Here is a 26,892-nt window from a genome sequence, read left to right on the forward strand (position 1 = left end):
AAAGCTTTCCAATAGTTACGGATATGCACGTCGTTGGGATTTTTCGTACCGGGGGAGGTAGTGCAATAACAAGTAACAGCATTCGATACTCCAATCACGAGCTGTGACATAGACAAAAAAAAAAGACGGGAGCCACGCCCCTGCTCTCCACAGTCCCCAACGAGGTCGGATCTCAGAGTATAAGAGAACGGCGCCGGGGGGGAGCTCCTGTGCGTGGTTTTCAGCTCTTAAGTGGGGGGAATGTCTGGCAGAGGCAAAGGCGGGAAGGGGCTCGGCAAGGGTGGCGCTAAGCGCCACCGAAAGGTGCTGCGTGACAACATCCAGGGCATCACTAAGCCGGCCATCCGGCGCCTGGCACGGCGTGGCGGTGTGAAGCGCATTTCGGGGCTCATCTACGAGGAGACGCGCGGCGTACTGAAAGTCTTTCTGGAGAATGTGATCCGCGACGCTGTCACCTACACGGAGCACGCCAAGAGGAAGACGGTGACCGCCATGGACGTGGTGTATGCTTTGAAGCGCCAGGGTCGCACCCTCTATGGCTTTGGCGGTTAAAGCTTTCGCTTTCCAGAACATTTTACGAACCGAATTCAAAGGCTCTTTTAAGAGCCACCCACTTAAACTGGAAAAGAGCTGTGTTGCTTCAAAGATGATGAATTGAAAGGCAATGTTCTTATGCTTTTTCTGTTGTTAATGTATTTTTCACTAGTTAATTGTTAATGCAAGTAGCTCTTGAGTGTAAGCACTTGAAAATTAACAATGTTTTGCCATTACTTTTGGGGCTCTTAATTAAGAGAATTAGCAAATATGCGAATTATTGATTTTAGTAGTAGCAGCTTATTTGAAAGAAATTTGCTTTTTTTTTTTTTTTTTTTTGTAAAAACAGCAAACAGTCTAAAATTGCGCTCCCATTTCGAGCTGGTGAGCTGGCCTAGTGCAGAGGCAGGTCCGCATTGCCTCGCGGGTATCTCGCGGTCCTGTGTGGTCTTTTTTTTTTTGCTAAGTAAACAGCATCAGCGGTAGATACTTGCTGTATTTAAACAGCTAATAACTGTAATGGTGCTTGGTACATGAAAAGGTATGGATGCCAGAGCGGAGGTGCCACATCTGCTTTGCCCCCTGAGCCCTATCCTAATAAAATTTTAAATAATAAATTCTGTCTTTTTTTTTTTTTTTTTTTTTTTTTTTAGGGTGTTGTCTGTTATTGTGGCAGGTGTCTCTGTCAGTGGCAGAGGGATTGGAACTATATGATATGATGATTCTGTGACTATATTCTTTCTATGACTGGTGTGTTTGAAATTCGGGAAGCTGCTCCATGCAACCCTGGGCTGTTCTCCAAGCCCCATGTCAGCACCAGCCCTCCTAGATCCAGAAGCCCGTCTCTGCTCGGTCCTCAAGAATAATGCTCCTAGGTAGGGAAAACCAGCAAGAATATGCAGCAGAGAAACCAGAAAGCTGATGGACTAGAAATCATGCATTCCAGTGAGCAACAGCCCGGAAATGCTTCATGTGCTGAAAGAAATTCAGAAGTTGTGGAATGCACTGTTCCTTGCATTAGTGCATTTCAGGTGCAGTTTCTCTCAGTCCAAGAGTATTTACCATATGAGCTAAAGTAGTACTTTTTACTATGTGTAAACTAAAATTACAATACTTTAAAAAAGAAAAAAAAGGGGGGGGGGGGGGCGAGGGGAGAAACCACAAAGAATCAAACCACAAAACAGCCTCCACACATACATACACACCCTGGAAAGAAAGGGTGTTTCTGAAGCATAAAAAAAAGCCAAAAAAATACTGCTGTCAAGATCCCTATTGAGGAGAGCCTGTACAACAACTATTTTTTTAAAGCTTAAGTTCTGGTGCATTTAGGAGAAAATTAAGATTAATCTTCTGTTCACTCAAAGCAGCGTAATTTAAGATTAAGCATTTACGTTTGGATAGATTTTCTCTAAATGGTTTAATTTGTGAGACAAGTATTGAAAAAAAATACTATAAGAAACAGACACGGGGGAGAACAATAGCTACAAGTCAAAGGCGGGGGGAGGGCGAGAGCCGGGGGGGGGGAGGTTGCAGAATAGGCGCGCTTTCCAGGCGGGCTTTTCGAATTTTAAAAGATCCAGTAGTAACGGTGCATTGCCTGTCCGACCAGCCAATCAGAGAAGGGAACATGCTATAAATAACGCCCCGGCAGCCCTGTAGCTTCATTCGGCGTTAGCGGTGTGGATAAGCTCTTTTAGTGGCTTAGTGTTATGGCGCGGACGAAGCAGACTGCGCGCAAATCAACCGGCGGGAAGGCGCCCCGCAAGCAGCTGGCTACCAAGGCGGCCCGTAAGAGCGCGCCCGCCACGGGCGGCGTGAAGAAGCCGCACCGGTACCGTCCCGGCACGGTGGCGCTGCGCGAGATCCGGCGCTACCAGAAGTCGACGGAGCTGCTGATCCGCAAGCTGCCCTTCCAGCGCCTGGTGCGCGAGATCGCGCAGGACTTCAAGACCGACCTGCGCTTCCAGAGCTCGGCCGTGATGGCGCTGCAGGAGGCGAGTGAGGCTTACCTGGTGGGGCTCTTCGAGGACACCAACCTGTGTGCCATCCACGCCAAGCGCGTCACTATCATGCCCAAGGATATCCAGCTGGCGCGGCGCATCCGCGGCGAGCGCGCCTGAGTTTCAGATTCTCTTGTTATCGTGACCCTTTCTCACACCCTAAAGGCTCTTTTAAGAGCCACCACCACATGACACAGAAGAGCTGTGACATGGCCTTAATTAATGTCTTGGGTGCACTTTATCACTCTAAAGTTATTTTGTTGCGGGGGGGGGGGGGCGTGGTTCTTTGGGTTGTGTTTTGTGCGGTGGGCTGTTTTTTTTTTTTGTGCGGTGGGGTTTTTAGTCTATTCAGTTCGTATTCCCCCACTTCTCCGTGGTCAGCTGATTACTGTAATTTAGGTATTTGAGCATCAGGAGAAGTCTGCAGGAAGCTTCATAGGGTGTTTCAGAAAAAAAATACACAGGAAGTAATCCAAGATAGATGCAAGAAATGATCATAATCTTTATGCTATAAGATGTAGGTATAAACGCATATATTCATAAATTACATATATTTTCCCCTCTACTCCATTCTTGCTAGATCAAATTTGTAGTACTGCATTCAGCTGTGGGGCCTTCAGCACTACGAAGACAGGCCGAGAGAGTTGGCATTGTTAAGGCTGGATAAAAGAAAGCTCTGGGGAGACCTTAGAGCAGCTTCTAGTATGTAAAGGGGCGAACAAGAAAGCTGGAGAGGGACTTCTTACAAGGACATGTAGTCACAGGACAAGGAGCAATATCTTCAAATTGAAAGAGAAGAGATTTAGCTTAAATATTAGGGGAAAAAAATGTTCACTATGACGGTGGTGAGACACTGGCAGAGGTTGCCCAGAAAAGCTGCTGCTGCGCCATCCCTGGCAGCATTCAAGGCCAGGTTGGACAGGACGTGGAGGAATCTGATCCAGTGGAAGGTGTCTCTGCCTATGGCAGGGGGCTGGAACTGGAAGAACTTTAAGGTCTCTTCCACCCCAAACTGTTCTAGGATTCTATAATATATAGACATGTATTCTATATGTTCTAAAAGAACATATACATGATTTTTCTTCACTCGCAAATTCTAATTCTTCTCAGTATCTGTTCACCTTTTTTTCTATTGCAGTCCTCTCTGCTCAGCATCACCTGGCTTTCTCCACATGGCTGTATTTTACGTGGTGCCAACAACGTGACAAATAAAATGAAAAAAATCTAGTTCAACTAGATGACTGTTGTAGCTCCCAACTAAAATTCTCTATTCATCTCTTTGTGCATCACCACTTGCAGAGTAAGGAGTATCAATCTTATAAAGTTGAAAGCAGAATTGCCCCTGGCAGAATATCACAGACTGTGCTTATAGGTCTGATTTGAAAGGAATTATATTATTATGATTTAACAATTAACTGTTTGTCTCTAACACTGCAGTAGGCTCCACCCTGGTTCTAATTGTTGTTATACATTGGCAGTGTATTAGTAACTGAAATTAAGTTTGTTTCTAGGCACCACCTTGAGTTTAGCAAAGGCAAACGGCTAAAACTTCAGACTTGTTACAACTGTAACTAAAGTAAGAGGGAGTTCACAGAACTCCCACATAACAAAAGAAAAAAAAGAACATACTGGAGCAGCCAAACATCTGCTTATAATGCAGAGAGGCTGTGTAAGGAGGCCTCACTGTTACCAGACTCCAAATCTGCTCTCAAAAGAGAATGAGAAAATGATTCAACATAAATGATGACTAGGTAATAGCTTGTCTTTTTTTCCCAGGTCTTTTATCAGTGCTGCCTAGTAGAATAGCTAAGAAGGACTGGGGTAGGATCTCAGTGTTAACAAGGTGGTTAAAAGAAAGACAAAACTCCTTTTTTTGTTATTTTCTGGTTAACATTAAACATGTTCTTGGACAACTAAAACAGTGAAAAATCAAGGTTTGAGATTATGCTTTTCTTATCTGACTTTTAATAGACACAGAAGTTGTATGGCCTGTTGGAAGGTTTTCTTCAGTCCCCTGGCTGTAAATGAAAAGCCTCTTCTCACACCATGCTGCCTTTCAAGAGAAGAAGAAATCTCAATCATGCTGTAGTATAAAGCTTCAATTAAAAAAGCCAATATTTTCTTTCTGTATCATTTACCTTTCTTTCATTCTATTTCATTTCAAACTCAGAAAAGTTTTTAATTCACATGCAAATAACCTGATGTGAAATCTTAAAGAAACCCTGACCCAACCATAACAATATACATTCTATTTCAAAGACACAAAATTAAAAAGACCAGCTCCTCTCTTAACTGGAGACTGCACAGCTATTCCACTCCTTACTTGGTAACACAGGTGGGGAGAAGCTGGTAAGGTGTTTCCCAAAATAACAGGGGAAACAACAGCTACTCTCCATTAATGAATCTGAGGCCCAAGTTTTTAACTATCGATTTTAAGGCTCAGGCTCTTGTTAGACTGGTCACTCCTATGTATGCAATAGTAACAATCTGAGCAAAAGTAGGTCTTTATAAGGGAGAATGTAAGCTACCTAAATATATCCTGCAAGCATCCTAGAAATCTGACTGCAGAAATCATAGAATGGTTTTGGTTTCCACTAAAAGAACATACAGGATTTTAGAGCGGCTTAGGTTGGAAAGGGCCTTGCAGATAATCCAATTCCAGAGACACCTTCCACTAAAGTGAAACTAAGAACTCTGCATGTTTTCCGACTGCATAAAATCTAGACACTACTATCTGAGGAAGTTTAACAACAAATATGTACGTGCCTTATTGCCTTATTGGAAAAAACAATTTTCACTCCAAGATTTTATAAATCTCTTGCAAAAAACATTTTCCTCCCAATCACCACCACTCCCCCTCTTCCTCTAGGAAACATATAACCTTATTTTTCCTCAGTCATGTCCCTACTTTGCACCTCCCTTAGAGCTGTTGTGTCCAGTCAGGGACATAAACATCCCAGCCAGAAACCAGATATTCTCTGCTCACTATCCTTAAACAAATATAGGCCTCAGCCTGTCCACTCCAGCTTCAGTGTCTCCATATCTACTGGTCTTCATAAAGTGCCTGTCACTCCCCTTCAGTTTTTGCAAAACACCCCAAGACATTGCAATCTTGTGGGCTTTACAAAAGATGATTGTATAGACAAACATTTAAGCAATAAATAAGAAAGAAGGAAAAGAAACAAACTAACCACACACAAAAAAAACATCCAAATCAAAATTCCCCCCCAAAACCAAACAAGAAAACCCCAACCAAAAAAAAAACCCCAAAAATATCCTCCCCCCGGCCGCCCAAAATGAAAAAACAAGCCATAAAATATTACAGACCAGATAAACGTTGACTTACGCTAAAGCACCTTTTTTAAAAAGCAGTGCTACAGCTTCTTTCAGTGTTTTTGGAGTGGCTCTTAAAAGAGCCTTTGGGTCAGTATCAGCTGCTTGGTGTCAGCTGAAGGCCAGAGGGGCTGCGGCAGAAAGCTCAGGCGCGCTCGCCGCGGATACGCCGCGCCAGCTGGATATCCTTGGGCATGATAGTGACGCGCTTGGCGTGGATGGCACACAGGTTGGTGTCCTCGAAAAGCCCCACCAGGTAGGCCTCGCTCGCCTCCTGCAGCGCCATCACGGCCGAGCTCTGGAAGCGCAGGTCGGTCTTGAAGTCCTGCGCGATCTCGCGCACCAGGCGCTGGAAGGGCAGCTTGCGGATCAGCAGCTCCGTCGACTTCTGGTAGCGCCGGATCTCGCGCAGCGCCACCGTGCCGGGACGGTACCGGTGCGGCTTCTTCACGCCGCCCGTGGCGGGCGCGCTCTTACGGGCCGCCTTGGTAGCCAGCTGCTTGCGGGGCGCCTTCCCGCCGGTTGATTTGCGCGCAGTCTGCTTCGTACGAGCCATAACACCTTCTCTCCGACCTCCCCTGTAGAACAAGCACAAATGAAGAAAACAGCCCCCCAATGCCGACATTTATAGACCTATCCCGTCTTTGATTGGACGCCTGGAAGCTCGATTTCATTGGCTACTGTGTAATCCTAGCCTGGGCCCAAGGAAGCCGAGTTAGTTCAGTGCTACCCGCACAGCCATTCAGCTGCACCCTCAGCACGATTCCACTCAGAGTCCAGACTCCCTCGGTGGGAGTCCAAAGCTTTCGGGGGGCAGGTACTGCAGGCACAGAGGTCTCATGCCTTCTGCTTTTCGGGCTTTCTCTCTCCGCCAGGTTCCGGGTAGGTTAAAATCCATATCGACGCTCAAATTCAGGATTTGCCCATAATAGTGCTTTTTTTTTTTTTGTAATGCAGGGCTGTAGCAAGTGTGTAATGGCCTGTAACAATCGAGATGCAACTTTTAAGCTACTTTTTTTGTTGGTGTATTTTCTCAAGGAAATTCGGCAGGAGATATCTTAGGTAAAATTGTGATTTTGACAACACTTAGAAAACTTATTTGGGAAATTGAGGCCTTTACAAGGGAATACAGACTTAGGGTATTATTTAATTTGCCTCTACTCTTTAAGGCTGCAAGAAAACCGGAAGTGACCATGAATATTTATTGATCATAATTTTTTGTGGATCACAAACATTTGGTCAATGACAGCAGCGGATTATATATGAACATAAAATCTGGTTTTCTTCAGCTTTTGTTTGTTTGCTTTTCCACCAGCGATGAAGGAAATAGAACACTAATACTTTAGTAACACAAACTGGATGAGAGCATTTTTTGGGTCATGAGAATGATAAAAGCTCCTGCACGGGACTTTTTACTTATTTTATTGAAATGCATTGTCGAGGACATAATTTTTGTTCAAGGTTCACCCCCCACCCCCAAATAATTTTGAAAATTTCGGTTTACTCCTGAAATAGCTTTAAAGAAATCAGTGACAAGAAACTAAAGACAGGTTATAATAAAAAATCATTTATTTGAATCATCAGAAAGTAAAGGTTCATCTTGGAGCAACTTTCATGTTTATTCCCCAGGTGATAAATTGTTTTCCCCTTCTTCCTTGCAGTGATTATCTACTTTCAATTAAAAGAAAATTTTAAAGTACAACACACTGAGCAATATTCCAACTAATTCAATATTCAAGCATATTGAGCTTTGATTACAAAAGGCACTTAGAAGTGATTATTCTTGGGGTATAACATCCATAATGGAATGTAACAGTAAAGCAAATAAACCTCCTCACACAACCAAGACAACTTTGCCAGGAACAGCAAAATTAGATGACAAAGCCATACCAAACCTACCAAATGCTTCTGATTATCTCTTCACGGAAAACAGTGTCACAATCCTTCTCACGAAAACATGGGGGGCTCTTAAAAGAGCTTTTGAACTCGGTTCGTAAAATGTTCTGGAAACGGAAGGCTTTAACCGCCAAAGCCATAGAGGGTGCGACCCTGGCGCTTCAAAGCATACACCACGTTCATCGCGGTCACCGTCTTCCTCTTGGCGTGCTCCGTGTAGGTGACAGCGTCACGGATCACGTTCTCCAGAAAGACTTTCAGTACGCCGCGCGTCTCCTCGTAGATGAACCCCGAAATGCGCTTCACACCGCCACGCCGAGCCAGGCGCCGGATGGCCGGCTTAGTGATGCCCTGGATGTTGTCACGCAGCACTTTCCGGTGGCGCTTAGCACCACCCTTGCCGAGCCCCTTCCCGCCTTTGCCTCTGCCAGACATACTCACCGCAGACCCTGCTACCAGATAGAGGAAGCAGTTGTGAGAGCCGCCTGCCGCCTGTGCTGAGATCCGACCTGGTTGAAAACTGCGGTGAGGAGGAGCGGAGCCTGGAGCTCCCAAGATTTCCCCCCTCTCCCCATCGCGCACCGTACTGGCCGAAAAAGGCGGGCTTCCCGTGAGCTCCCCTTCTTGCTGTAGAAGTACTTCTGTGTTTCTGCTCTTTTTCGGTACACCCGTTTGTTTTTTTCGATAGAGAGAAAGCAAAGACGTTGGGTCTCTGTCTAATAGTTTACATGAGCGTTTTTTTGGTGTGGATAGTTGTTTTTTTGGTCTGTGTTTTTGGTGGTTTTTTTGTAAACTGTTGGTGATCATAATAATTTCAATAAATTACTCTTTGATTTTTCACTGTGATTGTTTGTTTTGGGTCTTTTTTTGTTTGTTTGTTTTTCTTTTTGTTTGAGATATTTTTGTTGTTGATTTAGGTTGGATTTGGTTTGGTTTTGGTTTTGTTTTTTTTTTTTAAAAATGGGTATGTTATGTATTGCAGTTTCACCTGGTTGCATCATTTCTCGTGTGTGACTTTAAAACTTTAAACTTTTTTTAAAATTATTTTTAATGAAGCATCTTGCAGCAAAATCCGTCCAATTGTCTTTCTGCAAAATTCTATCCTTTCTAAATCTTGTTCTCACTTCCATTTCCCTCCCTTTCTGAATTTTTTCTCAAGTAGAGTTTAGGTGTTAAGGTACACTAATGGGGAGTTTAACCGTTACGTGCTCTACTTTAATTCTTTTTAAGGTAAACTGGTTCTTTTGGAGTAATACTTTTACTGCACTTTCCATTCTTGTGGTGGTGGACACAGAGTAGCTTTTTTAGTCACTAAAAAATTAAATATGTAAAAAGAAAGGCGGTTTTGTCATTCGGTGGGAAGGTATTAGACTCTGGGTTTGCTTCTTGGGGGATAAAAGTCTTTTGAGGTAGTACTGTTGAAAACAAGAAACAGTACTTAATAAAAAATCATTCGATAGCTGGCTTTCGACCTGAAATGATCGGGGTGAAAAGTTTCCAATACTTTTGCTGCCCCCTCATGGACGTTGGTGGTGGCTTTTTTGTTTCCTTCTTTTTTTCTTTTTTTTTTTTTCTTTTTTTTTTCTTTTTTTTTTTTGGGGGGGGGGGGGGGTGGCGTTTGAAGCTGAGCTGCTTTATGTTATGTGTCCTTCCACAAAGATACAACATAAGATTAATCAACAATCAATCAATACCTTGTCATAGGTCACAGATGCATACTGCATCTGCTAGCAGAGCTATCACTGTTCCAGTGGCCCTTTATTGGCAAGAGAAAATAATGTGGCCTAGAATGTTGCTCATGCACAGTCTTTTCAGCATAGGCCCAATGAAAATCCACTGGGGCAAAACAAGCACCAGGACTGAAGGAGACGTCCTAAAGGCTCAAACCAGCACAAATGTCCTGTTCCACATGGAACTTGACAGTATCCTAGATTGGGCTATGGCGAGAATTCTGGAGTACAGTGGGGATGCGAAGGCTAAGTTCATGGTGTTCCCTTTCCTAAGGCCACTTTGCTCCTTCGGGGGCGTGGGGGGGAAGTTCAGGGACCATAACTGTACTGCTGTGCAAGACCAGGCTTCTGTGAGAAGCTGTGCACTCTGTAGTCAGGTCCTCTGTTATTTACAGGAGATTTCAAGAGTAAAGTAGCTGTATCCTCACCAGGATGTTGCTAACAGGGTAGTTTAGCACCACCTGCTGCAGGGCTCTATGAACCCACCCTGCTGTGAAAATCCAGTTCTTCAGTCTGTTCAATCCTTGATAATTTGACCATATTACAGGCCCCACTGGAAGTTATTACAGTTTGCAGATCCCTGCTATAAGGTTAATGGCCAATCCTGAGCTTCCCCAAATCACCTCCCCATTCAGTCCCTGATAAGTTGTGCCACTCTGGAATGCTGAGGTTTTGTTTCTGCTTTTAACTTTATTTATTATTTTCCATGGGATAAAAAAAAAGTTACAGCTTCATACTATAACCCTGCTCCATACTGAGCTACTTCTGCCCAGGAATCAGTGGCTACATATATTTCCCCTGTCTCTTTTTGCCTATCTCCATGCATCTTCATGTTGGAACCCATTTGGAAAGGCTTTTTTTAAAAAAACTAAGAAGATAAATACTTGTTCGTAACACTGTTTTTCTACTCCCGACAGAAATTCATCTAATAAAATGAAGCAAGGTTGGAGCCTATTTCCCTGTCTTCTTCCCTCCTAGCTGATTCCAAATTATACACCAAATTTCATCTGGTCTACTAGATCTGTCTTTTAAAATTAAACTGTGCCTTGATATGGAAACTCAATGTCTGGAAAGTTGCTGAATTTCATAGAGTCATTTGCACTGACAGGGATGTTCAAAGATTGTGTAGACTAACTGTGAGTAGGGACATCTTTCACTAGATCAAGTGAAAGCCTCATCCAACCTAATTTTGAACATTTCCATGGACAAGGCATCCACAGCTTCCCTGGGCAGCCTGTTCCAGTGTGTCCCACCACACTCATCATCAAAAATTTCTTCTGTGTGTTCAATCCAAATCTACCCTCTTTCAGTTTAAAACTATTGTCCTTTGTCCTGTCAGTACAGATCGTGTTGAAGTCTTATAGGCTCTGAAAGACCACAATAAGGTGTCTGTAGCCTTTGCTTCTTCAGTCTGAAAAATCCCAACTCTCTCAATCTGTCTTCATAGGAAAGGTGTTCGAGCCCTCTGACCATTTTTGTGGCCCTCCTCTGGACCTGCTCCAACAGATCCATATCTTGTACTGGGGCCTCCAGAGCTTGATGCAGTACTCAAGGTGGGGTCTCATGAGAGTGAAGAAGAGTTTTACCTCCCTTGACTTACTGGCCCTTCATGGAGTTCATAAGGGCCCACTCCTTAAGGCTGTCAACATTCTTCCCTCTAGCGAATCAACTGCACTACTCAGCTTGGTGTCATATGCAGAGTTGTTGAGCATGTACTCAAGCCCACTACCTATAGCACTGATACAGTACCTGTCCCAGTATGGACCCCTGAGGGACATGACTCATTACTGGTTTCTTTCACTTATTACTGGCTTTTGTTTGGACACTGAGCCATTGGCTGTAACTTTTTGGGTACAGCTATTCAGCCAGTTCCTCACCCATTTAACAATTTATCCATCAAATACATACTTCTTCAGTTTGGAGGTTAGAACATATCTCTATGATACCTCATAGTGAAGCCATGTTTGCTGTCTCTAATGACCTCCCTATCTTCCATATGTTTTGACCTAGCTTCTGGGAGTATCTGTTCAATGATCTTACTAGGCCCTCAGGTGAGACTGTCTGGTCTGCAGGTCACAGGGTCTTTATTATCCTTATAAAAATGTCTGTGATATTTCCTTTTATCCAGTTTCTGGGAACTTCACCTGAATTCAATGACTTTTCAAATATGATGAAGAATGGCTTAGCAACTGCATCTGCCAATTCCCTCAGGACCCTGGTATTCATCTCATTAGGCCCTATAGAATTGTGTGCATGTTCATATTCTTCAAATGGTCTCAAATCTGATCTTTTACAATGGAAGCGAGTTTGTATCCACAACCCCTGCCTTGAGGTTCAGAGACTTGAGAGATGTGGGAATGGTGATTACCAATGAAAACTGAGGAAAAAAATAAAAAATAAAAAACCTAAACAATCCCATAAGTTGAGTACCTCAACCTTTTCCATATCAGTTGTCACTAGTTCTCCTGTCATATTTATCTGTGGGGAGAGACACACATTGTCTTTAATCTTCCTTTTCTGAGGAAAAAAAAAAAAGGAAAAAAAATATCTTTACTGCACTTGTGTGACATGCATTTCCTACCCAGGTAGCTAGGATTCTGGGGATAGTTTTCATATGGAATACTTAGTCAGCTTTTCTTTGGCACTGGAGAAGAGAAAATATGTCAGAAATATACCCTGGTTTAATGAAAGAAGTCACCTCCTTCCTGAAGAATGCACATACTCACCAGATCTGGTCCTGATATGAGAGAAATGCTATTGATAGCAAAGTGTTCTCTCTGACAGAAGAGAAAAAAAAAAATAATTTAAAGAGTTAAGAGCCAAGTGGCCAAACACAGTTAACCAGGGAATGGGCACAAAGTTCTGTTATTAGGACAGCAAACCTACAGCACACGAAACAGAGAGGCAGGGAAGAAGTGGCTAAGCACTGCAGTGGCAACCGTAATGTGCATTTTTACTAGGGCAGTTACATGCAACTGATCATAACTATGCACTATGCAGACCCAGTACATACACCCTTGGTTTACTAGCACACACTGGTGCTAATGAAAAGAAAGAACAACAGAACCTTTTTTTTTTTTTTTCTTTGATGCAGGTCCCAACCTGTGCTTTGTTTATTTTTATTGTTTCATTGTTTGATAAGAACAATAATTCTCTTACTATTTTTTTACATTTTCTAGGTAGTAAAAAAGACATTTGTGGCAGGAAAACCTTGCTAAGTTAAAGGTTTCTAGGTGAAAAGTGATTCTGTACCTGAACTCAAGCTGGACCAAATCTGTACTGCCATGCAAGCAGCGGAGAACAGGCCTAGTAGTCATGATATTCATATTTGACTTGATATTCATAGTTGACTTGATACTCACAGTTGACTTGATATTCATGTTTGACTTGAAGGTTGTCCCCGCCTTCCTGTGTATACACTATAGCTGTCTCCCTGCTCAGCTCCTTCCTTTTGAGGTCCTGTAAACTTAGTCTTGAAATCTACGTATTTACATCTCTCTATTTACTCATCCCAGGATACTATGAAGGACTTTTTCTCTGCTTTATTCAGCTTAGGGAGCTCACTGCTACTGAGGATGTGCAACTGCATATCCCTATTTTAAACATCTCTTCACTTGAACTAGCATCATTCTGCCTTTTATCACAGACTAGCTTCTGATTTTCTTTAACAAATGCAGAAGCTTTTTTATAGCAGTAATGGAATAGTTTCACTTGAAATATAGCTTTGATGTTTTTAACAAGTGAGACTTTAAGAGAGACCTTTTTTATTTTTTTTCGAAGTCACGTTGAGGCCATGCAGAATAAACTCTTATTCTCACATGGCAACAACTACAGTAAAAAGACACAGAGATACACAAAAAAACCCACAGGAGTAACAGAGCCCCTGACACAGAACAAACTGATAAAGGAATACATGTGCAGAAATGACTTGGGTTTGTGGTATTTTAACATGTGACTTATGCCACTGAAAAAAATTTGTTACCCTATAATAGAAAGATGTTTATCAGTAAAAAGTCATATACAATTTTTGAGGGTGATTTACCATTCTGAGGTCCCATTCAATAAACAGGGATGTGTATGATACAGTTTTGCCTATGCTACTGTAACTGGGTTTTGCCTTTTGGGGTTCAGCTGTAAAGAAATAAATTTAGTATGAATATTATGTTTCCTATAGCAGCAAACCAGCTCTTTGACCATACCCATCCAAAATGTACATGTGTGTTAGTGGAGAAGCTGCTGCTTGAACATTCACACACTGTTTATGGGATTGCACACATACCACCCAAGACTCCTGGGACTGGAGCCCCTTTGCAATGGTTGACTCCAATAAGAAGAGGGGTGCTCCTTTTGACTCCTTGCTCACACGCATGCTTGCTCTAGGGTGTGTTTCCTCCTCCTTCATGCTCAGCCCCAGGTCTCCCAAAGCAGTCTCAGTCATCTGATTCCAGGAGAAAATAATTTAACAATTATGTGGTACAGCGAAAGGAACAGTTTGAGCTTGGTGCCTCTGGAGAGGGACCCTGAACAGAAAAGTCCTTTGGTAATTATGATTTATGCACACACTCCTCATGCTTTTTTAGCCCAATGATGATTTTTTTTTGTCTGGGGTCTTCTAACACCTTATTGGATTCTTTCCCTGCCTTCACAGGGGCAGGCCATTAACTGTTCTTATTTTTATGAGTGGCAGCTTCTGCTGACAGTAGTAGCCTCCTTATCTTCTGGTTTGTGCTTCTTGCACCCTAGCCTGTTGGCAGTGCATGGGACACTAAAAAAGTCCCAGACCTAAGATAAACATTACTTGGCAACAACTAAAACATCACTATGTTAAAAACATTCTTCTCCCACTAAAGAGAAAACACAGCCTTGTACCAGCTTCTAGGAAAATTACTGAGAAAACTAACTTTATTCCAGCAAAAAGCATATTGAGGTGAAAGTCCACAGCTTACAGCGTAAGGCTTCAGCAAATTAATCTGCTGATGCTAAGCAAGTAAAGCTAAACAAACAGCAAAATAAACCATACAATATTATAAATCTAAGTGTCTCAAAATATCTAAAATTTACTTATTTAAGCTAAATAACTAGTATCTCTCAACAATCCTCCCTTTGCTTTTATTAAGTATTTCTGCTAATATGCTGAACAAACTTTGAAATCTTTCAAATTGTGAGATCATTCTTAGTACATACATGGGTAACTATTGGTAAGAGGCACAAAATGACTGGACTTGACACCCATTCTTTTTAATTTTATACTTAGCCGTGATGTATGGTTTGCTAGAGTAGACAGCTTCAGAAGGAGTGAAATATCCCCCTTCATTCTTTGTTGTTTTTCAGGAATCTGTTATTGAGCAACTGGTTTGGCTATCCACAACTTTTTTGATGTGAAATCAATTGTACCCAGTTTTCTTTTCCTAATCCTTGAACAGCAAAACAGGAACACAGCAAGACAGTATATGGCACCTCCCATTTGAGTTCCAATTTTGATTTTCAGGAAAACACTTTAATTAAGACTTTGTCTCCTGACTGCATATCATGCACTTATATTTCAGGTAGTATGGGCTGGCACCATTTGGTTTATCTCTTTTTATCTTGAAACACTTTCTGCATATATAAATTGTGTTGGGTCAACCATTCATCTCCATCCAAAGGCTGGTCTGACCCTGATATAGCAAAGTGCTTCCCAAAGAGAAGCTCTGCTGTTCTTGGTCCTACAGGTTGTCATGGAGCATTTTGAACATCCTGTAGAACTAAATTTAGTAATTGTGGCCATTTTAACTTAGTGTGTCAACATACATTCGCTATCTTTTCTTTTATTGTTCTGTTCATTCTTTCCACTTGTTCTGAAGACTGTGGATGATATGATGTATGTAACTTACTTTCTATTCTTAGTAATATGTATAGTTGGTTGATTGAATTTGCTGTAAAATGAGCACCTATATCCATCTGAACTGATTTTGGAACCCTATATCTAGGTATACTTTCTTTCAATCAAGTTTTTACTATTCTTCCTATGTCAGCTTTTCTTGTTGGGAAGGCTTCCACCCGGTCTGACAGTTGATCTACTCTTACGAGCACATGATTGTACGCATTAGCAGAGGGCATATCTGTGCAGTGTACTTGCAGTTGCTGAAGAGAAGAGTCGGCACATGGTTGCCCCCCTAACTAAACTTGGCCTGGTACTCAAAAACTCTTGACAAGTCAGGCAGTCACTGGTGATTCTTTTTGCAGCAGCATAATTTTCTGATGCTTCCCATGCTTTCTGTACCTGATTAACTATTGCCTCTCCTCCCCCACGAGTCATTTCATGGAACCATCAAGCCACAGTAATTATATATCTCTTTTGTAGTATTAGTTTCACTCCAATTGTCCATACTCCATCATCATCTTAGTTTGCTTCACATTTCTTCCACTTTCCCTCTGCTGAATAGTCTTTTTCATACACTGTTTTGGGGTCCATTAAATTTGGCCATTCACTTTTGTCTATTGCTGGAATTGCAACCATGCACTGTCTTAGAGCTGCTGTCCAAGGTCACTGCCTTTGCTGATTCCTGTAGTGTCCCTAAGTATGGGCTGGACAGTTCACGACAGCTAATTCTGACTTAACTATTTAGAACTTATTTATTTAAGTTAAATAGCTAATATATCCCGATATCCTACTAGTTCTAGTAGGCTGGAAAATCACAGTTGACCCACTCTGCTCAGGTCAGTACACTTAGTTTGGTAAGAATTAGTGGGTGTGACCCCCAGCACCCTCTGCTTGTGGTAACTATGTGAATCTAGTAGGCACACTTCCATAACAAACAAGGCATGGGTATGTGAGCTCAAAAATAAGGGCTGTCAGGGTGAAGGGATATGGTCTGATAATTTAAAAAAAAAATAAATAAAACCCAGTGGGACGTGTATGCTGGTCTGTATCTTATACAGAGGAAGAGGATATGAACCCAAACAAAGATTTAAGTCAGAGTCATCCTAAGATGCAATGCAGAGGAAGAGTAGAAACAGCGTTTCAGGAACAGTGTTTGAAAATAGAGCCTCTGCTTTGTATTTCCCTTTTAAGTCAGGGGTTTAGGGCATGGACAGTCTCTGTGAAAGTAAGAATAATGGTGTAATCCAATCCTACCGTTTCTTCTCCAAGTTGCAGGGACCCTGTTTCCAGGTAATCCCTTCAGATATACGAGTTTAACAGCTAGGGACTGTTTAACTAAAGTTGTAACAACCAACTTTATCGAAACTTGAGAGAGTAATTCCATTAAATGCCCAGTTCTTCTGCTTGTTGGGGAAGTAGTAGTACCAGCACCATGATTAAAGCAAGGAAATAGCTTCTCCCCCCACATTTCTTCCCCGTCTCCACGGAAGGAGAGTTCATTGGGAAAAAGAAGTAGCTGCAGGGTTGGGAGACACGTACAGCAGGCTCCGACCACTGCGGATTCCTATCGCGCCCAGCGCTGCTTCGGACGAGGTCCCAGACCCGGCTGAGGACTGAACCCGGCAGCTCCGAGGCGCAAGGTGTTCAGCACCGGAGTCGAAGACTGGCGGACAGCACCAGGGAATGCTCAGAAGGCGGCTACAAAAAGCCGTGCCTCTCAGCCTCAGATCATCATTCGAATTCTAGGGATAGGACGAGATCGCAAAGCACACAACTGGGCTGAGGGCTTCCGCCCATGGTAAAAACGGGAGGGAGGACGGAGGGCTGCGGGGGACCACGTACCCAGGAAGTTCATAAGCCTCTTCCGCCTACTGAAGAGCAAACAAAAAAAAAAAAAAAGTGTGGCTTCTGTTTAACCCGAGAACTGCAGCGCAGCAGAAAACGCGGAAGATCGCGGCCAATCCCTGAGCAGCGCGGGCTTTTCGAAACCGGCAGAGCTGCGGGGAGGCGGGGGGAAGGGGGCAGGAAGGCTGCGCTTCCGAGCGCGGTTCTTCGTTCTCCGGCTGATCGGATAAACTACGGGGAGTCGCAGCAATCTCCCCCCACCTCAGAAGCCGGGAGAGCGTGAGCGCTGCCTAGTCTTCACGGGGACTTTTTGGGCTCGCAGGGGGTTTTTATGGGTTAAAACGGACTGTACCGCGGGAGGCTCCGCCAGCATCTGTGTAAGTTAGTGCCGTTTTCAGACCGACAAAACAAAAGCAGTGCCAAAAAAAAACCGGAAATTAGTACCAATAGTGACAAAAGAAAGGTGTTTCAGCCCTTTTTAAGAAAGCTTGGGTGGCTCTTAAAAGAGCCGTTGGGTTTATCTGCAAAGCAGATGAGATTTTTTTTCAGGATCATTTACTTCTTCTTGGGCGCCGCCCTTTTCGCCTTAGCCGCTTTTGGCTTGGCTGCCTTGGGCTTAGCTGCTTTGGGCTTCACCGCCTTCACCTTGGCTGGACTCTTCGCTGCTGTCGCCGCCTTCTTGGGCTTGGCAGCCTTAGTCACCTTTTTGGAGCTCTTGGCTGCCTTCTTGACTGCAGCAGCGGCCGCCTGCTTCTTAGCTTTCTTGGGGCTCTTCTTCGCTGTCACCGCTTTCTTGGGCTTCTTGGCAGCGCTGGCAGGCTTCTTGACTGCTGATTTTCTCGGTTTGGCTGCCGTCGCTCGCTTCTTGGGGGCTTTTTCTTTCACCTCTCCCGGCTTCTTGCTAAGGCGGAAAGAGCCGGAGGCACCGGTGCCCTTGGTCTGCACCAGAGTACCTTTGTTGACGAGGCTCTTCAGCCCCAGCTTGATGCGGCTGTTGCTCTTCTCTACATCGTAGCCTCCGGCGGCCAGCGCCTTCTTGAGCGCGGCGAGGGAGAGCCCCTTGCGCTCCTTGGAGGCGGACACAGCCTTAGTGATCAGCTCGGTGACGCTGGGGCCCGCGGGCTTCCGGGCTTTGGAGCCGCCCGCCGCCTTCTTCGGCTTCTTGGCAGCCGTAGCCTTGGCCGGGGCCGGAGCGACAGCAGGGGCCGCATCGGGCGCGGCAACAGGGGCGACCTCAGACATGGTTACTTCGGCAAATTCAGGGGGAACAATAGCGATGCCGGCGTCGCCACCCCTTTTTATAGTGACTCCCGCGCGCTGATTGGTGGGGTTTGAACTGCCCTGCCGCCCGCCGCCGAGCCAGTTGTGTTTCTTCCCTGTCAAAAAGGGGCTTTTTCCTCACGAAATTTAGTGCCGAGGCACCCCATTTCTTTCCGGACGGGAAGGGGAGAGTCTGTCCTACGATCTAATACAGTTTCCCTTTGGAAGGAGCAGAAATGAGGGAAAAACGAGCCCTGAAACTCCGAGGCGTGGAGCCGCTGAGACCTCCGGAGGGAGAAACTTTCGGATTATCTTTTAAATTAAAATTATACCATAGACTAAATGGGCACAGCAGAAGTGAAATCTTGTGCTTTAGAAGGTCTTCTCCAGATAAGGGCGAATACCAGAATGGTTTGAAGGGCTGGTCTCAGAGTAAATTGATATTAAAGCTGAGGAAGTAACACAGTTTCACCCCGTGGTCCCGGACATGCAGAACTGCTTTACTCTGCCGAGTCGCATCCCTCCGAATCCCATCACCCCTCTCAAAGCCCTTTCTGTAACCACGGTGCCTTGGTTAATGCCTTTTGGGGACGCGTTTGTGCTTTAGCAGAGTGTCTGAAGCCGGTGTTACTTTACCTCTGCTTCTGTATTTCAGTGGCACAAAACCCAACGTGCCCCTCTGAAGGCTGATGTTCTAGCATCACTCTTTCCATACAACCTTAACAAAGCCTCTTTCGTTTGTTAAATTAGAAGTCATATAGTTGCAATGACGATATATTTGGGTTTAATCTTGAAGTGTATAAAAAGCACTTCTCATTGCATTGTGATTTCTTAAAATTGATCCGGAAATAGAATCTGATATTTGAACAGGCCATGGAGTTAATGCTGACAATTCGATCCTTTGAGTATGATCTGTAATCAGGACACTTCACTATGCAAAACTGATCTCTGTTCCAAAGAATAAATGTTGATGCTGGAAGGATATTATTTTGATAACAGCATCTGGAGATTCACCACTTTACTCCTTTCCAAAGTAAAATACAAAGTTGCACTGTTTCAAGAGGGCTCTTTCTCCAGGTTATTGGCAGCTCCATATTACCACCAATGGATAAGTTCTCACTTTCTTACTTCACTTTCAATGACATATTGATTTCTTTTTAATATGAAACTATTCAGGGTCTGCCTGAAATAATGTTGTGTTTCACAGTCTAGATACCAGGCTATGATCAGGTCCTAAAAATAGGTGAGCAGATCTATTCAGGACTAAAAGAAAATGACATGCTAATGAAATGACAATTTATGGCATAGCATGGAATTCCTGCTATCTAAGACTGTGAAAATATACAAATAGGCTGATTTGAATCTCCATGTGGCTTGCATACTTTTTCCCCCCCCCTTTTTTTTTTTTTCTCCTTCCTTTTCTTCTCTGCTTGGAAGTAAAATGTGGGAAGAAATACAGCTTAGTGAGTTCTTCCAGCTAATGCATTTCAGCCTCTAAACTGAAGGTTAACTAACTAATTAACAAATTAACTAACTTTAATGCTCATTTTATCTGATGGTTATTTCCTATAATGGGGACAATTAAGGTCTTAATAGACGTGACCTGACACTTTATCAGAACTGCTGATATTCTGATGAAAATATTTTTTCTAAGTTACTAGTAATGAACCCTCATGGTACGAAAGAACTGAAATTTCAAGTCCTCACAGCAGCAGTGGAGCTAACATTTTGTAACTCTCTCGTATACTTATTGCTATAAATAAGTGGTTTGTATGTTTCAAGCTATTCACATTTAGTGTCAGGTTTCTGTCATTTCTCTGGATTCATACTGTAGGTAGTTAGGGCCTGGCGGCCGGAAGATATCGCGTTGTATGGAAAGATAGAGCCCCCCCCGTTTAATAGCCAATAGTATGTAGCTTGTGATGTAAGCAGACGGATGTGACGCTGTAAACCCAGAGTATATGACGCTGTGTTGCGAAGTAATAAACGCCATTTGCCGTCCACCACACTGGTGTCTGTGAGCTGATGGCCCGAGTGGCCTGGGGTTGGTCACCGTGCCGTTCCTGAACCAGGTCGCCACGCCTTGCGAAGGCAACATCATACAACAAGGAATATTGTCATACTTACCAGTCTTGGAAAGATTCCTAGTAATATTTGTATTTCTTTATCATTTCATTTCATTTTAGCAGAAATGGACTCTCAGATTCCTGCAAATAGAAAGAGAATATTTTCTGCTTTTATTGTCACAATTGTTTCATGGCTTACTTGGAAAACTGGAAAGTGTTTAGAGATTTTATTCTCTCAAGACCGTCATTGCTTCATGTAAGACATATTTCTGTACATTGAAGATTATCTCTGTCTGCTATGACAGACACTTGTGAGCAAAAATAAGACAGACTGGTAGCAGAAGGCTGTGGGTTCTCATGAGGAGAAAAAAACAACAAAACAACAGAACAAACTTTATAATCTTGTCTGCAGTGTAGGTCAAATCAAAGATCTTCAGAAAATAGAAGTCAGGAATGGCAGACATAAGTGAAGAAACAACTTGCAGATCATTTGCCTCCCTCTGGCTCTTTTACTCAGTTTCACTTTGCTTTTGGATGTTCAAGCATAATATCCTAGAACTATCCATGTATTTTGATGGTAATTCAGTTCATGGTTTTTAATTTCTCAGCCACTGCAGACTAAAATTATTATTTTTTTTCAGTCACTGTACAATATAATCCAAAACAAAGAGCATGTGCTTAACTTGGTGCAGTTCTGTAGGTACAGCAGAAAGGCTTCCCCAGGATTGATAATCCATTATTTCTTCAGGCAGAAGTTCTATTTGGGTATTGCTGCTCCATCCAATTTTCCTTCACTTTTAGAATCAGCAAGTGTCAATAAAACTATTGAAGTATTTTACTAAAATGTTGTTACTTTTCTTCCAGAAAATGCACACTTTTATGAACTACCACAGGCCTATGGACAGATTCTACCCAGAAATTCCATGAGAGATTATTAGGGAAAAAAAAAAAAACAAAACCCCAAAACAAAACAAAAAAGCAAAAACAAACAAACAAACAAACCAACAACAAAGCAACCAACAAAAATCAAATGACCATGGAAAGAACCATTGACAGGAGAATGTAAGGGGTTCAGGTTCTGCATCAGAACCCCACACCTGCTTTGGATCACTACAAATTTATGCAGACCATTTACTGAAACTGGACATCTCTTGCTCCTATTACAAGGAAGAACAAGGAAAGTAGTAACAAATGATTGTTCCATTTATTTTAATAGCCTCTTTCAAAGCTGATTTCCAGAAGAGGTGTCTTAAAGTTCAGTAAATCATGATTTCCTACGTCTTTCTGCTTAAGAGTCATAGACTCTCACTGTTTTCCTCTGCACCTACTGACATTTGTTTTCCTGAATTACTAGGAAATGTCCTATAATAAATGTTGATGCAGTATTTTCATTAGCACCATGCACAAATGAACAGCAGCCAATTTCTTCACTGTGAATTCTGGCTTCCATAATGGTAAGGCTCTTAGCTTGGTTGTAGGGCAATCTGATTTTATTCTTCTGACAAATATATGGGCATAGGCCATAGGTCATGGTGAGTTATGCACGACAAAACATTCAGAAGAGTCTAATCCACGTTTGAAAGGCATCTTAATTTTTCTTTTTTTTTTTTTTTCCCATGCAGCAGAATGTGCCTCATTGTCAGGAACTGGGACAATTCTTTTTAAATGACAAAAACACTACTCAAATACAAATGAAAACTACTTCTTTATCTTTCAGGTTTTGTCCACTAGCACTCGTGAGAGAACAGAAACCTGGCTTCTCAGCATGCAGAAGCTCCAATGGACTGGAATTTTTCATTTTTCTTTTTCTGCTATGTAGAGCAATAACAGTTTCCAAGACAGCATGGGACCTAAGGCATGCTGCTAGATCTGCCTCACTGGTGCAAGGATGAGATAAAAAGGAAGAATTTACACTCACACAATCATATAGATGAAATAAAAAGCATTGGCAGGGAAAAAAAAAACATTTCCCAGGTCATACATTCCTAAATGTAATTGAAGAATGAGCTGATCTACAGTTCTTCTCTAAAAATCTGATTAGAATTTTGTTTCAAATTGCAAAGTTAGGTGATGAATGGGAACCTTCTTGCCCAACTAGAAGTTATTGCCCTTTGGAAACTCTACATGTGGCACAAGGCGATAAAGTTTTGATGTACTAGTGAGAGAAGTCGAAGATTTTTGTGAAACTCTTAATGCACTTGAATATATATTTGTTAGTTTCCTCCATGTAGCAAACTACACAGAGTTCTCCATCTCCACTGGTTCCAGTTGGCCTAATTTATATTACTGTGTAACAGCCCAGGCACTAAGGAGTACTTTAGAGCAATGTCTAGGTATTTGTACATCTAAAGAAATTTCTCTCTGACTGCTTCAAAGCCTGCTAAATATATGCTGTATTTTTAACTTTGAAAATATTAAATTTGTAACAGCATAACAAGACTTTATTTTTTTTTTTTTTACTTTCTATTATAGTGACACAAAATGTGTGTTGTCTTTTCTGATAAAATTAAATATGTACTATAATTCTTTAAGCTCCTCTATTCCTTTAATAACACAGTGATTAACCTTTTAACTAAGCATTTACATAACACCAGAAAAATTTAAGTAAAGCCTAACAGCTGCATACTGACAGTGGAAGGAAACAGGGTATCAGAAGAGCTTGCATCGAGGCTTTGGAACTAGAAATTCTTCAGTAAACACGCAAAATTCACAGAAATGCATGATCTACCAGCCTAAATTCTGCCACATTGTTATTTTGTGAAGATTTTAAATTTTGAACATACAAGGAAATTATCAGGTGAATTCATCCTGTACTGAAGTAGAGAAAATGGGGAAAATAATAAAGAGGACTCATAACTGAGTGAAAATGTGATTCAGAAAACCGCCAAATACATGGTTCAATGACTCCATGTATACAAAAGCATTTAGGGATGAGATCAAAGGACAGAGATTGTGCTGCATTTTGAATTGCATTCTGGAAAGAGCCTTATGATCATAACACTGGAAGAACTGAATAATTCACAGGAAACATCCACCGGAATAGCAGTTTTCACCTACAGCTGAGCAAATGTGAAAAGGAAATAATCCTGTTTAGGTATAGGATGTTGTAGAAAGACTTTGTGAAGAAGGCGCCATGTAGACGCTGATGGGCAGTTTGGCTTTCCTAATGAGAGTGGAGGGAGGTAGATTTCAGCATTCATTAAAAGAGGAGAGGCGTGACATCAGGATCTCCAGAGCTACTTTTTGGAAAGAGCATCACTGTAATGTCTACTACATCTTGAATTGCTTCAATTCTTTCTACCTTGTGGGCACCCCAGCCGGCCACACTACATCAGAAACCTGCAAAGATTGCAATCTGAAGACTGCAAGTCACTTCCCTTCAGATACGCAGGTCTGTCCAACTTTTACAGTTATATTTTAAGACTTCTTGGCATAAACAAGAAGACACAGGAACCACAGCCCAGGGTTGGCCCTACACCTGAGAGCTATCAACCTTTCCCATCTCCAGTTTAGGACCTGCTAGTACTTGTTCCTAAGAAAATGAACTATATGTTTGCAGTAATGAGATGTAGCACAGTAGTTGTTCTTAAGCAATTTTGTAATGCGGCATTAGCCTGAGAGCTAGCCGCACCGTGTGGCTAATGGGCTGCTCTACCTCCTGAAGATGAGAGCCACGGTCAGTCATTCTTAGACAGCTGGAGGAAGTACAGCTCTGCACCACAGTCACTCTCTTTCCTTCAAGTGACAATTTCCAGAGAGATTTAGGTGAGGAACTTTATATTATGTACTACACTCCTGCAGACATGTTCCACAGGAAAGAAGCGTAAATACTCTCTGCAACCATGATTACACTCCTATTACAGTGTTACACCCATGCCTTACTTGCCTTCAGTGACTTCATCCTTCATCTGAGTTACAAATGTAATAACTTGCATGATCAACCCAGCCAGCACAGCTTAACAACTTTCAACCCTTAGCTAAGGAATTTTAAAGTGGTACGTACCAAACTACAAACTTCTTGCAGCTCAGCAAACAAGTCTCTGCCTACATAATCCTAATGTTGCTACTGTTGCTGTTGTTAAGGCTCAAAGCTTACTGAGGCCTTTTAAATCCAGTGTATGGCTGAGCATCTGGAGTGGGCAGCACAAACAGGGTAGGGCAGCGAATGACTGTCCCTGTAGACTCAGCTTCCTGGAATGTTGCACACCCCTCCCTGTACTCTTCGTTAAGGGTTGGGGCATCTGTTGTGGCCTCCCTTCATCCTTGCCATGGCATGTCATTTGGATGTTGAAAATCTATAGTCCAAAACCTGCACATGTCCATAGTTAGGAGGTATTGGGAAGGATGCTTTTCCTGGGAAAGCAGAAAAAAAAAACCACCCAGCAAAAATGCAGGGAAACCCTTCCCAGAATGGCTGATGTGGAAAAAATATGTTCTTTGTTGTCTAATGTACGGTAGTTTACCAGATTAACACATTTTTGTTTTTCTCAAACGCAGGCAAATAAAAGGTGCTCACTGTCAGTCAGGTATCAAGGAACAAAATTATTTATGCCTTAAAGTACTTTGGTTTTCTAAAACTAATCTAAGACACTTGGCAAACTCTCTTCTGAACCACCCTGGCATGCTTTGAACACAAGTCATCAACCAGCGATTTAGGACAAACTGTCCATGAAAGGCAAGCAACATTAACAGAAGCTCCATTAGCCATGGCTTCCCAAAGAAAAAAACTGTTTCCTCCTGAATTGCCAGTGTCTCTCTTTCACCTGCATTTAATAGTGAATTCCACCCAGAAAAGGTGCCACCACGCTGTCCTTTCAGAGCATCCTCTGTCAGCACTGAAGCCTGGCTCCTCAGACCTGTGAGCAACTCACACAGAGTGATGCTGAGCAGTTCATTCTTCCTCCCCACAGCACCCAGCACTTCTGTGTTTTCTGCCCTCCACTCTTTCCGATTGGTGTGGCAGTGCTCCCTGTGACTGCCAGTAAAAGTGAGGAAGCAACATGGCCTATGTATAAGTCCCCTCCCACTCCAGCCAGAACTATTTTTGGTATTTATGGAGGGATAAGTGCTTTTTGGCGCGTAGTGCATACACAGCTGGTCTCCAGTCCACCATCTCCATGGCTGGTGACACCCAGCTGCTGATGTGACAGACTTCCAGGTACATTTGGGTTGGCAGGCACCCCTTTTTGGCACACAGACAGGGATAGTGGCACCCAGACAGAGTAGCCTGGACTTCTGCCATCACTGAAAGCCAAAGCACTGTGTCACACACCAGGTTAAGATGCTCTCCTTAAGTGATGCTGCCTTACTGGTTTTGCTGAGAGGTGTGGGGCTCAAGCAGCTGCTGGCTCCAGATAGGGCTGTTTGTGCCATCTTTCTAGAGCAGGAGTATAACAAGGTAATACTTGTATGCCAGCAATATAGGCTGGCTGTCTTCACACAGAAGGGAGCAAAAAGGTTTTGGAAAGTTGTTCAGTGTGTAAGAGTGCTATGCCATAGCTTACGTTTTTTTACAGCGCATGATTTGTGGCTGGCAGTCCATGAAATGGTGGCAGAGCACTGCTGTCCTGTGCTAGGATGTCATCCAGACTGCCAGGGGCACTGGAAGGGCCAGCTGGTGCCCAGACATGCCCACAATATACAAATGAGGCCAGACACTCGGCACTCCTGCTGTCAGACAGTTAGGAAGTCAGAAATCTGGCTTTACAGGCTCATGTGAGTACGTGTGCACAGTGTGGGCACATTCAAGAAGGATATATTTCACCTAGTTTGCCTGCAACTTGCCATGTATAATCTGGTCCCAGAAAGAAGGCTTCCCTTCCATAAGTGTATTAATTCTAAATCTTGGTCTTCCTGACACTTTTTGTTTGTTTGTTTGTTTTGGACACTGAAAATACACTTAAGTTTTAGTTGACGCATGCATGAAATGAGTAGAATAACAAGTTTATCTTTGTGTGCTATTTGAGGTTAGTAGTTTATAACATCTAGCATTTAATTGTGTGGTTAACAAGACTAGCACGCAAGGCCAGCAACTAGCATACAAGGCCAGCAGTGAGCAGCTAGCAGCAAGGATCAGCCTATGTCCAGAGGTACAGATATAGAGGTAGTAAGTAAAGAGAAACCAGCTGTGGGTTAAGGTTTATCCAAACTGCAATAGGAGATACCTATAAGAAAGGAAACTTAAGAGCCCAAATTACCCAAAGCTGTTGAGAAAAGGGCCTTCTGATCAATAAGGTAAATATTTGAGCAATTATGATACTAACTGTCCAGATCTAATGCATATTCATTTACACAAACATCTTCCTGGAGTGGTGGTGGGAAGAAAATAAAGAAAAAATCAATCAAAACCTTAGTATATGTAAAGG

The 26,892-nt window shown here is 42.7% G+C and overlaps 5 protein-coding genes across 5 annotated transcripts; 2 read left to right on the plus strand and 3 right to left on the minus strand.

Moving 5' to 3' along the window:
* Positions 1-237: 237 nt before the first annotated feature.
* On the plus strand, positions 238-625 carry LOC133279022 (histone H4). Its single transcript, XM_061472363.1, has one exon. It carries the CDS (start codon positions 241-243, stop codon positions 550-552), a length of 312 nt encoding a protein of 103 aa, XP_061328347.1. The 5' UTR covers positions 238-240; the 3' UTR covers positions 553-625.
* A 1,612-nt stretch (positions 626-2,237) lies between these two features.
* LOC133279009 (histone H3) lies at positions 2,238-2,718 on the plus strand. The gene has a single exon (XM_061472348.1). The coding sequence runs from the start codon at positions 2,244-2,246 to the stop codon at positions 2,652-2,654; it is 411 nt and encodes a 136-aa protein (XP_061328332.1). The 5' UTR covers positions 2,238-2,243; the 3' UTR covers positions 2,655-2,718.
* Positions 2,719-5,939: 3,221 nt separating this feature from the next.
* On the minus strand, positions 5,940-6,435 carry LOC133279008 (histone H3). Its single transcript, XM_061472347.1, has one exon. The coding sequence runs from the start codon at positions 6,421-6,423 to the stop codon at positions 6,013-6,015; it is 411 nt and encodes a 136-aa protein (XP_061328331.1). The 5' UTR covers positions 6,424-6,435; the 3' UTR covers positions 5,940-6,012.
* A 1,338-nt stretch (positions 6,436-7,773) lies between these two features.
* On the minus strand, positions 7,774-8,217 carry LOC133279021 (histone H4-like). The gene has a single exon (XM_061472362.1). It carries the CDS (start codon positions 8,196-8,198, stop codon positions 7,887-7,889), a length of 312 nt encoding a protein of 103 aa, XP_061328346.1. The 5' UTR covers positions 8,199-8,217; the 3' UTR covers positions 7,774-7,886.
* A 9,442-nt stretch (positions 8,218-17,659) lies between these two features.
* LOC133279006 (histone H1.11L-like) lies at positions 17,660-18,443 on the minus strand. Its single transcript, XM_061472345.1, has one exon. It carries the CDS (start codon positions 18,441-18,443, stop codon positions 17,757-17,759), a length of 687 nt encoding a protein of 228 aa, XP_061328329.1. The 3' UTR covers positions 17,660-17,756.
* Positions 18,444-26,892: the final 8,449 nt, after the last annotated feature.

The sequence above is a fragment of the Pezoporus flaviventris genome, unplaced genomic scaffold (genome assembly GCF_033815535.1).
Source record: "Pezoporus flaviventris isolate CSIRO_AGI_PZ_B2104156 unplaced genomic scaffold, CSIRO_AGI_Pfla_v1 ptg000070l, whole genome shotgun sequence".
NCBI lineage: Eukaryota > Metazoa > Chordata > Aves > Psittaciformes > Psittacidae > Pezoporus > Pezoporus flaviventris.

Bases quoted from the DNA above. Each gene is read 5' to 3' on its own strand.
- LOC133279022 (XM_061472363.1), top strand. From the start codon at position 241: ATGTCTGGCAGAGGCAAAGGCGGGAAGGGGCTCGGCAAGGGTGGCGCT.
- LOC133279009 (XM_061472348.1), top strand. From the start codon at position 2,244: ATGGCGCGGACGAAGCAGACTGCGCGCAAATCAACCGGCGGGAAGGCG.
- LOC133279008 (XM_061472347.1), bottom strand. From the start codon at position 6,423: ATGGCTCGTACGAAGCAGACTGCGCGCAAATCAACCGGCGGGAAGGCG.
- LOC133279021 (XM_061472362.1), bottom strand. From the start codon at position 8,198: ATGTCTGGCAGAGGCAAAGGCGGGAAGGGGCTCGGCAAGGGTGGTGCT.
- LOC133279006 (XM_061472345.1), bottom strand. From the start codon at position 18,443: ATGTCTGAGGTCGCCCCTGTTGCCGCGCCCGATGCGGCCCCTGCTGTC.